Here is a 13974-nt window from a genome sequence, read left to right on the forward strand (position 1 = left end):
ATAATGTATGACAAAGATCAAAGTGGAAAAAATGGAAAGTGTATTGTTGTAAAGTTCTTATAATATCTGTGAAGTAGTGAAGTATCACTTCAAAGTAGACTATGATCAGTAAATCATGAATAGAATAAGCCTTAAAACAAGGCAACTAGTGGGAGCTCTGGTGGTGTAGTGCCTAAGGCATTTGACTGCTAACCAGAAGGTTAGTGGTTCAAACCCACCAGCCACTCCTTGGAAGGAAGATTACATAGAGATACCCCTGTGGAAACCCAAGAAAAGGTTGCTATGAGTTGAATTGATTCAATGGCAGTGGGTTTGGTTTGGGTTTTTTTGTTTTTGTTTTTTGTTTTTTAAGACAATTAATAAAATAATAAAACAAAGAGTTATAGCTGTAACTAATAAGCCAACATAAGAAATATATCTATTATTTCCAATCAAGATGGAGAAACCACATTGTAATTTGAACAGGAAAAGTTTAATGTAAGGTATTATTAACTGTAACAGGAGGTTGAAGTACCAACTAAAGGAAACTCTAAAATATATAGGAATATCAGCTATAAGGAACAGCCACTGCCCTAGCACTGCGATAGCGCACCCACAGGAGAAAAAAAAAAACAAAAAACCAACTCACTGCTGTCCTGCCGGATCCGACTCATCGCGACCCCTCCTTGGGTTTCTGAGGCGGTATCACTGCAAAAGTAGTAGCCCAATCTGCCTTCCAAGGAGTGGCTGGTGGGTTTGAACTGCCAGCCTCTATGTTCCTCTCCTGACTGAACACAGTTGCAGAAGCGATGGCTGTGGAAGGTAGAGAAGACTGTGCTGATAAGCTGCTGGAAAACAACTGTCTAGGGTGCCAGAAAAATCTTCATGGGAAGTGTCTCAGGAAGGCACTCTGCTACCAAACCGGCTCAGGGTGGACTAAGGCATGGCTGGTGTGTGCTGTAGACCATTATGAAGTGCAGAAGCCAGGTGTTGGAGTAGCTGTCCATATGGCTGAAGCCTGGAGCTGTAAAACCCACCTACATGGCAGGAAGTCGGCACTGGGGAAGCTGTGTGTGCTACAGAAACCAGATGCTATGGGAGCTCTGGTAGCATAGTGTCTAAAGCACTTGACTGCTAACCAGAAGGCTGGTGGTTCAAACCCACCAGCCACTCCTCGGAAGGAAGGTTGGGCAATCCTACTTCCCGTAGTGATACTGCCTCGGAAACCCAAGGAGGGGTCATGAGTCGGGGTCGACACGACGGCACATAACAACAACAACAAGGGAACTGTATGTGCTACTGGACTCTGAGAAAGACATATGTGCCTCAGTACTTGAGCATGCCACATGTACTGCCGGAGCCAAATACTGAAAAAACCCTAAATATTGCAGGAGTCCGCCTAGCAAGCATATCGGAAATTGGAAGGAAAAAGCATTTTTGCCTGCAGTGTCTCTCCGGCGCCCTCTACTGACAAAGTTTAATATCATAACTGTTGGCAATGAGACTACATGAAGGGCCCATTGTTAATTTTTTCAGGAAACCTGGTGGTACAGAGGTTAAGCCCTTAGCTACTAAATGAAAGGTCAGCAATTCAAACCCACTAGCTGCTCCGTGGGAGAAAGATGTGACAGTGGCTTCTGTAAAATTTACAGCCTTGGAAAAGCTGTGTGGCAGTTCTATTACGTCCTACAGGATTGCTGAGTCAGAATTGACTTGAAGGCAGTGAGTTTATTAATTTACTAAGAGGATACGATAATGGGTGGATTGGAACTGGCAAGCAATAAATTGAGGATTGGCACAGGATACAAGACACAATCATAAAAATAATTAATTTAAAAGAAGGCAGAAAAAAATGAAAGGGGGAGACAACGAACAGGTAAAAGCAGTGCAAAAATAATGATAGATCTCAATAAATGTAAAGATATATTTCATTCACTGGCCAGAAGACATAATGTTGTTAATATTTCAGTGTTTCCCAAATTGATCTATGAATCTAATGCAATCCCAATCAAAATCTCAGCAGGCATTTAAACTTCATGTGGAAAACAGAGGACCTATGATAGTCAAAACAACTTTGAAAAAGAAGAAAACATTAGAGGACTAGTACTACCTGACTTCAGCACTATCAACCAACACCAATAACATAAAGCTATAGAAATAAAGACAGTGTGGTGTTAGTGAAAAGGTAGATAAAATAGGTCCAAGGAACAGAATAGAAAATCCAATAATATATAAAGAACTCTCAAAATTCAATAATAAGAAAATGAGAAACTCAACTTAAAAACTTGGCAGAGGATTTGAGAAGATCCTTCACCAACAGGTATAACTAAAGACAAATATGCACATGAAAGGGTGTTTAACATCATTAGTCATTAGAGCAGTGCAAATTAAAACCACAGTGAGATAATACTACACATCTATTGGAATGGCTAATACTAAAAAGAATAACCCTAACAAGTGTTGGTGAGGATGTGGAAGGATTGAAAGTCTTACAAATCCAAAACTTGTTGCCATCAAGTCAATTCTACTTCTAATGACCATGTAGGATAAAATAGAACTGCCCATAGGATTTTCAAAGCTGTAAATCTTTATGGATGTAGACAGCCTCATCTTTCTTCCACAGAGTGGCTAGTAGATTCTAATTGCCAACCTTTCAATTGGCAGTCAAGTACTTAACCACTGTGCCACCAAGGCTCCCTCAAAAGTCATATACAGAGCTTTATTTTTCCCTTTATAAAACTGTTTGGTTGTTTCTTTAAAAATTAAAAGTACACCTGCTGGGTTATCCAGTGGTTCCACTCCTAAGTACTTACCCAAGAGAAGTGAAAGCCTCTGTCCTGACAAAAATTTGTGCATAAATGCACAGCTTTGTTGGTAATAACCAAAAAGTGGGAACAACCCAAATGTTTTTCAAAAGATGAATGGCATATCCACACTACTGCTCAGCAGTAAAAGAGTCTTGGTGATATAGTGGTTAAGTGCTTGACTGCTAACTGGAAGTCACCAGTTCAAACCCACTGGCCCCCACAGGAGAAAGAGGAGGCATTCTGCCTCAGTAAAGATTTACAGCCTTGGAAACCCTATGGAGCAGTTCCTTTTGTCCTACAGAGTCTCTATGAGTTGGATTTGACTCTACAGCAGTGGGTAGAGCTCAGGAGTAAAAAGAAATGAACTGTAGATACATACAACTACTTGGATGAATCTCAAAATAATTATGCTAAGTGAAAAAAACAAGACACCCCCTCCACCTCCAAAAAAAGACATCTTATCATTCTGTTTATGCACAGTTCTGGGAAATGCAGACTAATGTATCAAAAGCAAAACCAAACTCACTGCCATCGAGTTGATTCTGACTCATAGCAACACCTCCTTGGGTTTCACAGGTGGTATCGCTACAGAAGTAGATTGCCCAGTCTTCCTTCTGATGAGTGGCTGGTGGATTTGAACCACCAGGCTTCTGGTTAGCAGTCAAATGCTAGTGACAGACATATTAACAGTCATCTGAAGATGGGGAGTAGAATGATGAGGAAGGATGGGAGAAAAGGATTACAGAAAAGCATGAAGAAACTTTTAGGGGAGGTGGATATGTTTATTATCTTGATTGTGTGATGGTTTCATGAGTGTACATTCTGTCAAGACTTATGGAATATTATACTTTAAAAAGTAAAGTTTACTATAAGTCAATTATACCTCAATAATGGGAAATCTACTTCCATAGTGATACTGCCTCGGAAACCCAAGGAGGGGTCGCTGTGAGTTGGATCCGACTCGATGGCACACAACAACAACAACAACAATGCTCTTTTTAAGGAGCTCTGGTGGGGTAGTGGTTAAGGCATTTGGTTGCTAAACAAAAGGTTGGTGGTTTGAATTCAGCAGCTCCTCCACAGAAGAAAGATGAGGCAGTCTGCTTCCATAAAAATGTACAGCCTTGAAAACCCAACACGGTATGAGTCAGAATCAACTCAATGGCAGTGAGTTTGGTTTGGTTTGGAATACTCTTTTAAAAAATCATTTTTCCTTCTAAACTAACACTCTATTGTGTTAACTTATATGCCCAATTTGACCATTTGGATCACATAGCCAAGTTACTGAAATAAACAGCTAGCTAAGCAGGACACAGGAACTTTATCTGAAGAGTATTTCGAGGCATTAATCATGTTACTTAGAGACCTCAAGTAGCTTTCAGTGTGTGATGATAGTGTACAATTAAAATCTTCAAATGTTCTGCCAAAAATTCAAAAACCAAAATAAGAGCACACCACCAAAGTAGGTGATTCTATGTGTGAGGTGAATTATATGTAGACTTTTCCACAGAAAGAGCTGAACTCTTCTTTTAACAGTCCAAAACACATTCAACAGAATAGCCACTTTTTTTTTTTTTTAATGTGTTAAAACAAGCCATCTATTTCTCAGGTAAGTGAGAAATTGATTTAGTAGTTGAGAGTGGAATTGTAAGAGCTTATCTCTCCTCTCCTCTGCTGTTTAATATTATTACGTATGTCTTTACTTTTTCACAACTGGTTTGATTCACAGCATAATGATCCAGGGTTCCTCTCTCTTTCCTCTGTGTTTTAATACACCAGGTGCATCGTCAAGATCACTGGAGAAATGGTATTGTCCTTTCCTGCCGGCATCACCAGACACTTTGCCAACAACCCATCCCCCGCTGCTCTGACTTTTCGGGTGATGAATTTCAGCAGGTTAGAACACGTCCTGCCAAATCCCCAACTTCTCTGCTGGTAAATATGATTTTGCACAAATTTTTAGAAATGTGTGTGGCTGAGTGCTTTGTACCTAGAAGAGGGATAAACCTTGGCAGTGGAGAAGCACATTAGAGAAAGCACCACTGTTATAATGGACCCATCGTGCAAACGTAAAACTTTCACAGGTTGTCAGAGTTTTGTGAATTTGTGTTTGTGTGTGTGGCTGCATATGCATTTATCTATTTTAATGGCCTACTATCTCAAGTGGATAAAGAGACATTTAGAGTAATAAAATTTACTCATTGTAATAAAATTTACTCACTGTCTACTTTTCACTGGTAGACAATGAATGACAATGATGGGAAAGAAGCCCAATAGCAAGAATAAAATCCTTTTGGTGAATTAGCATCTTTTTAAATCAAATGATTTTTTGAATTATGAGCCGCTCTTCACATGACCTTGACATATTTTTCATAAAATTCATTGTAATTGTACTGTTTTGATGCAACTTTACAAGTATGGCAAAAAAAGAAGCTTGTGTCAATTTGTTTCTATGAATATAATCTTTCACATCTTCTAAGTATTAAGCCTGAATATCATCATGTCATTACCATATGTATTCATGTGCACATTCACAAATTGCATACATATCAAAATCAAAACCAAACTCAACTGCCATTGATTCTGACTCATAGTGATGCCCATTGGGTTTCCGAGGTGGTAAATCTTTATAGAAGTAGATTGCCCAGTTTTCCTTCCATGGAGTGTGCTTGAACTGCCAACATTCTGGTTAGCAGTCAAATGCCTTAGGCACTACACCACCAGAGTTCCTTGTACATACATATATGATATTAAAAATGATCAATTATATCAAGTTAATTATTTGCAATGGCTGAGACAATGGCATCATTCTTTTCTTTCCCCCATGTTTTATTTTTTATTTGTAAACATCCATTTTATTCTTATAAATTTTACTCAAACTTGTTTCAGTATGGGTCTATACTTTATAGCAGTGAAACACTGCATGATATATTATGACAGGGCAGTGTCTCATTCTGTTGTACATAGCATCACTATGAGTTGGAGTCAACTCTACAGCACCTAACAACAATAACAACACCTTTCACATTCAAAGTTTTACTGTCTCTGAAATTAATTTTACATGCATTCTTAGATAAGCACCTTCCTTAATTTTTCTTTAAGCCAAATTTCAAAATACTATTTAATAAATAACTTCCAATCTATTCCAGTCTATTATTCCAATCTTCTGTATATTAAAGTTTAAATAATAGAATCTGTCTCTATTACATTTTCTATCTATTTCTACAGATTAGATTAACCATAGAGTTTAAATTGCTTTACATTTATGTTATTTATGCTAAATGACTCATTTACTCTAAATCTGTGGTCTTTCTTAATAAACCTGTCTTGGATATTATCTTATGTTTATTTTTTCAGATTTACTTTTGAGTCACTTTACCAAATAGTGTAGCAACACTTCTTAAACTTAGAACTGTATTTAGCTTACAAATTAATTTGGGATAAATCATAATTTTCACAAAATGGAAAGAGCCTCTCCGGGTACCCAGCTGAGCTCTCCTTTTATTTATTTAACTTTTTATTGTGATTTGTGTGCAATTTTACAAAGCAGATTTGTTTTACAGTCAACAGCTCATATACATTTTGTTTCGTGACACCGATTACAATCACCATAATGTAACAGCTCTCCTCCTACCACCTGTGTAGTTCCCCCTTCCCTGTCTTTCTTACCTATGCGTTCCTGCCTACCTAGGTTTCTCCCTGTGCAAATACTGCCTTTCTGATCTCTTATGGTTGACTGTTCTAGGGAGTGCATCTACCTGGTGTAGATGTTCAGCTTGTAGCCCTCTCTATTGTTTGGCTGAGAGTCGAGCCATGAGAGTGAGTCTGATTCCAGGCCTGAAGGGTGATTGCGGCCATAGTCCCAGGGATTTCACCAGTCTCTGTCTGACTAGTAGTCCTTGTCTTTTTTATATTTTTTAATTTTGTTCCACATTTTTTTCTCCCACTCTGTCCAGGATCTCCAATTTTTATCCTTTTCCAAGTGGTTGGCATTGGTAGCTGGGTACCATGTAGTTCTTCTGGTCTCAGGACCATGTAGGCTGAGGTTCCTGTGGTCCGTTAGTCTCTTGGACTAATTGTTTCTATGTGTCTTTGGTTTCCTTCACTCTTTTTAATCAAGGAGAAACTAACAGTTGCATCTCAGATGGTACTTACTAACTTTTAAGACCCTAGTCACTACTCACCAGAGTAGGATATAGAACAATGTTTTTGTGTACTGTGTTGTGCCAATTGAGCTTGATGTCCCCCAAGACCATGGTTTCGAGCCCACAGGCCCAGTGATTCACTCTCTTAAGGTGCTTGGTTGTGTCCTCTGTTAGCTCTATAAAGTATATTGACATTTTTGTAGCACATACAAACACCTATGTAGAAATATTGTCTTCCCAAGCTATATATGTTCCTGAGTATAGTCCCATTCACCTACCCATACCTGTTCATCTGGCCAGACTACCTATGTATCCACTTTTAGATTAATGTTTATTATTACTGATAATGAACAATTGTGTATGTAATAGTATCTACCTTTGTTGTCTGTAACTCTTCTGCACCTCTCCCTGTCATCTTTTTCCTCAGTGATATTGTGCTGGTCACCCCCTTTTTGTATATTGCCTTTCCCTTCACTCAAATTAATACATGTCTCTTATCTAGTTAGTGATTTCTGCCCCCCACCTTCCCATTCTGGGTAACCATCAAAGATGTTTCTTTCATGTAAATTTTTCTTTGGCTTTTTATAATAGTAGACACAATTTTTGCTATTTTGTGATTGACTTATTTCACTCAACATAATGCCCACCAGGTTCATCCATGTTACAAGATGTTTCATGGATTCTTCATTCAATATTCTTTAACATTGTATATATTCCATTGTGTATATGTACCATAGTTAGTTTATCCATTCATTCATTGATGGACATTTAGGCTGTTTCCATCTCTTTGATATTGTGAATAATGCTGCAAGCTCCATAGGCTCTTCAATGGCTGATTTTTTTTTCAAAAGTAGACCACCAAGCCTTCCTTCTGAGGTGCCTCTGGGTGGAACTTTCAACCTTACAGTTAGCAGCCAAGTGTATTTACTATTTGTACCACCCAGAGACTCCTTGTGAATTGAACATCACTCTGTTTTTACTTGACTGTTAGCAGCCATTGATTCCAATGATCTGTTGCTGGATATTAACTCTGCACCCCTGTCAAACAGTTAACTGAAAGTTTGGAGGTTTGAATCCACCCAGAGGCACCTCAGGAGAAAGGCCTGCAATCTGTCTCCAAAAAAGCAGCCTGTAAAATCCCTATGGAGCACTGTTCTGTTCTGATTACACATAGTGTCACCATGAGTCAGAATCAACTCACAGAAACTGATTTGGTGTATGTATTTGTGTGAGGGTTTTTTGTTTTGCTGGGTTTTTTGTTTTTTTGTTTTGTTTTGATACAGTGAGAAGATATGAGCTCTAATAAGATTGACCTGGGTAAAATCTAGACTCTATTACTTATTAGCTGTGTTTGTTGTTGTTGTTGTTGTTGTGTGCCATCGAGTCGGCCCCAACTCATAGCGACCCCTCCTCGGGTTTCCGAGGCAGTATCACTACGGAAGTAGGATTGCCCAACCTTCCTTCCTAGGAGTGGTTGGTGGGTTTGAACCGCCAGCCTTCTGGTTAGCAGTCAAGTGCTTTAGCCACTATGCTACCAGAGCTCCCTCATTAGCTGTGTAACCTTAAGCAAATTACTGAATTTTATTGACCCTCTGTAATCTTATCTCTCATCTCCTGTCTCCTGTCTCCTGTCTCCTTTCTCTGAAAGCTTGGGTAACTTACATGTTTGTGGATAATAAAAGTTTGGGCAGCCCTAATCCGCATCCTTAGCTCAGTTTGACTCAGGGCAAAGTCTCAGGGGGCGAGGAGTCTTTTCCATCCTCTTCCTATATGCCTAGAATCACAAAGCTTTGCTCTGTTCTTAAAAACCTTATGCCTGGGCATAGCAGAATCATACTGGTCATGCTGAGACTTGGCCTCCAAAAACCACTCTCTCCTAACAGGTCAGTAGCAATTTTAAGGCCTTGCTGTTTTTTGGACTCAGCTTTCTGATTCTTTTGACCTCCAGAGGCTGAATCATAGCAGTTTATTTTTGATCTGCCCTCTAATCTTCCACTTTCCCCTTTCCCTTTTCTCAGACTCTAATTTTCTCTTTTTATAGTAAGTTTGCTCATCTTTTAAAGTGAGGATAATAATTCTTCTTCTGTAGGGTTGATTTTCATGAAATAATTTGGAATGCATCTGTTAGAGTGCCTAACACATAATAGATGCTCAAGAAAGTATAGCTTCTATTATTGTATTATAGGTTATTCTGAAAATGAAATATCAGTAAATATTGTCTCTTAAATTATAATCACATGGGGGCTCAGTTTCCTCATTATGTGGGAAGTGAGCAGTTGTTTACACACTTTTGCCTATGCTTTTTGTCACTGATGTCAAGCATTCACAAGATGGATTGTGTGAATGGTCTGTGGACAGGCCTCTGAACAAATGTGACAGTCTCATAGGGAGATAAAACTTCTTGCTTCAAGACTGAACTCTCTTTTTCTGTTATAACTACCATGATTACTAGCATTTACATTCTAAGATCACCTTCTAAGTGAAATAAATTTTATGATTTGGATGCTTCTCAAATTAAATATTGTCTGTGCTGAAAAGCATAGTAATTTTAGGATGGTCCTTTTCTCTTTAGTTGATAATAGAGATTATGCTTACATTTGGCCAAAATATTTAACTCAGTAACTTCTGTGAAATTACTGGTCAAGTCAATTAAAAAGAAAATCAATGTACTTAGCCCTTTGATTTCATTAACTGACTAATTCAGATTAAAACATTTGATGATGTAGAAAAGACTATTAAGTTTGTGTTAATAAATAATTTACTCTGCAAAGCAACCAATTATCATCATAATAGATTAGTATTACTGAGTACTCACTGGGATTTAAAGCAATACAATAGTGCCCTATGGATATTAATCTGTTAACATGGCATAATACCATTCAGAATCATATTTGTACTAAAACTGCACTACTGTTAATAAAATAATCTCTAGGAATTCTGAAAGATGGATATAGACATTTGGTATCCATTTGCTAAGATGCTTCTTGTGTGGTTTATATTTGCTTTGTTACAAGATGCTACTCAGTGATTTTTTTCTTCCCAATTGAACAGCGATAATACCCAAAGTGATGCCAATAACAAGGAATTCTGGGTAAACATGCCAAATTTGATGACTCACCTAAAGAAAGTATCTGAACAGAAACCCCAGGCTACATATTATAATGTGGACATGCTCAAATATCAGGTAATAATAGTAAGTAAAGTAACATCTCTTTTAATATTACAGTCATGTGTTGCTTAACATCCACGATAAGTTCTGTAAAATAAGACGTTATATGATTTATACATTGTGTGAATACCACAGTATATATAGGCAGTCCCTGGGTTGTGAACATCTGACTTATGTATGACCTATAGTTACAAACCAACCCCTGTAAAGCCTGTCATATTAAAAATTTGAGTTACGTACAATGGTTCATAAAAACAAATGGGTACGAATTTGCAGTGACATCCACTACATTCCTTTCTCCAATCAGGATTTATGAACTCTATTATAGCCTTATGGTTATTGAATGATATATATTATGATAATATAACATATGACCGTGGACATATATGTTGTCAAACATTGCCTGAATGGACATGAGCAGCACATGACTATACTTAAAATCTATAATTTATAAGAAAATAAAAACTTTAAATGACTAATTAAGGACTATTGAATAGAATATTTACATATATCCTTATTAGTTTAAACTTACCTATAAATATTTTACTTAAAAAAATTAAAGACACATGCTACAAAAAAAATGAAGTTGCAGAAAACTACAGCAATTATAATTATAGATATTGGAAACTAAATCACTGTAACATTAAAGACATTACTAAACTAATATCTCTTATTTTTAATGGTTAAATATAAGAAATCTGAATTTTTTTCTAAGTTGATAGTCCTATGGTATAGTTCTAATAAGATTTATTTTAAGAAATAATTTGATGTTTAAAGGTTTGATACAACACAATACAATATATGAGAACTTATTATGTCTAGGATTACCCTTACCTCAAATTACTACCTGTTTCCAATCAGGTCTCAAAGGCAAGAAATAGTACAAATTTCAATTTCTGAGTATCCCATTGAGTCAGAGCCACGTGATCATCTAGATTATTTTTAATGCATTGTAGTTTTGTGATTAAATATGGTTGAATTATTTTCTTAAGATGAGGGAATAATTGTTATTTTTAATAGCTGTGTACTTGCTAAAGGGACATGGAGGTGGCATCTTTTGACCACCTCTAACTACACAAGAAGAAGACAGAATCACTGTTAGCAGCCCCAGGCCTGTTCCTATGAGGTCAGACATGCCACCGTCCTCCAGCCCTCTTACCAACCTTGACACCAACCATCCCTCCTGTGTACCCACCACCTCTTTGCTGGGTTCAATAATTTGCTGCAGTGGCCACACAGAACTCACAGATTATGGGGTTCATTAGGGAAGCAACAGGCTAAAATTCAAGTTCAGGAAAGTGCTCAGGATGCAATTCTTTGATCAGGACAGTGTCCCCTCTGCTGTGCCCTTAGACATGCTCTCTGGCCCTTAGCCTCTTGGCCTGGCCTCTACCCCTGTGGGCCAGGTAAGCCTGCTGCTCTGTCCCATGCATCTTGGTTCCACTGCAACCATCTCTCAGTCAAGTGTCTCTCTCAACCATGTGTCTCTCCCAGCCAGGCATCTCTTTCAGCCAGCAGTGAGATTTTTCACCTCTGCCTCTAAGAGGGCTCATTTTAAGCCTGGCAGAGTGGCAAAACTAACCAATCCTAACATCAGAGTTCTACACACCTGAGAGAGAGCTAACTTTCCCAGAAGTTTCTCATGCTGCTCCAACAGAAATACCCCAGGTGGATGACTTTAACAATCAGGAGTTTAAAAGCAGATACTCAGTTGCTCAGGGCAAATTCTACCACTGAGTTAATTATCAGTCTTATTATAGGAAATAATACTACCAGCTGCCCAGCCAATCTGACAGATATCTGCATGGCCCCACCCAGTAATCTGGGAGCTCTGGTGGCACAGTGCCTAAGGCATTTGACTGCTAACCAGAAGGGTGGTGGTTGAAATCCACCAGCCACTCCTTGGAAATAAGGTTGGGCAATGTATTTCCATAGTGATACCTCCTCAGAAACCCAAGGAGGGGTCACTATGAGTTGGATCCGACTCAACAGCAGTGAGTTTTTTTGTTTGTTTGTTTTTGTTTTTTTACCCAGTAATCTGATGGGAGTTACAAAGACTATGGCTAGAAAAGCCATATCATGCAACTTACTATACCATAGTAGTTTAATAGAAATCAATGCATCTTAAACCTCATTGCACAGTACAATCAGTTGGGAGCTTGTAAACAAATGCTGGTTCGGAATTGGTACCAAAAAATATCAAAATATATTTGCTGCCCCTCCCACACTCAGATTCTGATTTAATTGATTCAGGGTGGAACCCAGATATCTGTATTTTTTATAAGTTCTCCAGGAGGGGTCGCTATGAGGTGGGTCCGACTTGATGGCACATAACAACAATAACAACCAGTATCTATAATGCACACTGCACGTTGAAACTTATTTATTTAAATTACTGGGAGGAAGCTATTGAAAATCAGTTACCTATTGCTGTTGTTGTTGTTATGTGCCCTTGAGTCGGACCCGACTCATAGCGACTCCTCCTTGGGTTTCCGAGGCAGTATCACTATGGAAGTAGATTGCTCCATCTTCTTTCTGAGGAGTGGTTGGTGGGTTTGAACCGCCAGCCTTCTAGTTAGCAGTCAAGTGCCTTAGGCACTACGCTACCAGAGCTCCCAAGTTACCTATATCATCTCAAAAACTCTCAAATTCACTGCCATTGAAGCAGATCCAACTCACAGTGACCCCTCCTTGGGTTTCCAAAGTGGTATCACTATGGAAGTAGATTGCCCAACCTTCCTTCCAAGGAAGAGCTCCTCCTATATCATCTATTTTTAAAAAGAAAAAAAAATCCAAACAAATGTAATGCTTTATCATCTAAATTTTGGACATTATAAATAATATTATCAAATGTGTATGTGATGCAAAATATATAGCTTTTCTAATTAAAATAGAAAATGCTTTTTAACTTTTTTCTCAAAACATTTGAACATGTTTAATAACTAAGCTTCTGAGAGAAATGAGTGAAGAAGGGAAACTCCAGTGTATTTTTTCTCTGAAGGGCAAATTCAATTTCAGGGCACATGAATCGCATGAGTGATTCTCATCCCCAAACAGACGAATGTAAAACTGTGCTTGAATCCCTTTGTGAACTCTGATTACAAACACTGCATCTACATTTTCACTTCAGATAAAAATTTCTTGAAATTTTTATATCCTGTGTGTTTTTAATCTCTGTATTTGTTAGTAAGTGAGCCTGGAAAATAGGCAGAATTCACCTATTGCAGTATGAGCTTGATTTAAAGTACCAAGGTGTAGACAACAGACTGAATTAGGTCTGCTTTCTACACTCCATGTGACCTTGGACACTTTAATCTTCCTGAACCTTAGTGTCCTCATCTGCAGATAAGAATCACAGTCACACCTAAGTAGATACTTCATGGGTTGTTTTGAGATGCTTGTTGTTGTTGTTGATAGTTAGCATTGAGTCAATTCAACTTATGGCTACCCAAGTGTGCATAGTAGAACTGCTCCATAGGGTTTTTAAGGCTGTGACCTTTTGGAAGCAGAGCACCAGGCCTGTCTTCCCAGACACCTCTGAATGGGCTCTCCAACCCCCAACTTAACTATTTGCACTACTTAACAATTTGCCCCACCCAGAGGCTCCTTGGGAGATGCTAATGTTGTTGTTGGGTGCCATGAAGTCCGTTTTTAGCTCATAATGACTCAATGTGACAGAGTAGAACTGTCCCATAGAGTTTTCTAGATTGTAATCTTTAGCAGAGCAGATTGCCAGGTCTTTTCTCCAACAGAAATGCTGGGTGGGTTCAAACCACTGATCAATAGGTTAGCAGCCAAGCACCTTAACCATTGCCTTATTAGGGCTCCTTGAGATGTTAATGTTGTTGTTGTTGTTGTTATGTGCCGTTGAGTC

At 38.3% G+C, this 13974-nt stretch overlaps 1 protein-coding gene across 1 annotated transcript in view; it reads left to right on the plus strand.

Annotated features, from left to right (window-relative positions):
* SGIP1 (SH3GL interacting endocytic adaptor 1) overlaps positions 1-13974 on the plus strand; it is a 167018-nt gene that overhangs the window by 145182 nt on the left and 7862 nt on the right. The window contains exons 20-21 of the mRNA XM_042783350.1: positions 4566-4721; positions 9983-10115. Of these exons, the coding sequence (XP_042639284.1) occupies positions 4566-4721; positions 9983-10115 (289 nt within the window). The remainder of the gene's footprint in view (positions 1-4565; positions 4722-9982; positions 10116-13974) is intronic.

The sequence above is a fragment of the Orycteropus afer genome, unplaced genomic scaffold, assembly GCF_000298275.1.
Source record: "Orycteropus afer afer isolate SDZICR_OR568_19922 unplaced genomic scaffold, OryAfe1.0 scaffold00016, whole genome shotgun sequence".
NCBI classification, from domain to species: domain Eukaryota; kingdom Metazoa; phylum Chordata; class Mammalia; order Tubulidentata; family Orycteropodidae; genus Orycteropus; species Orycteropus afer.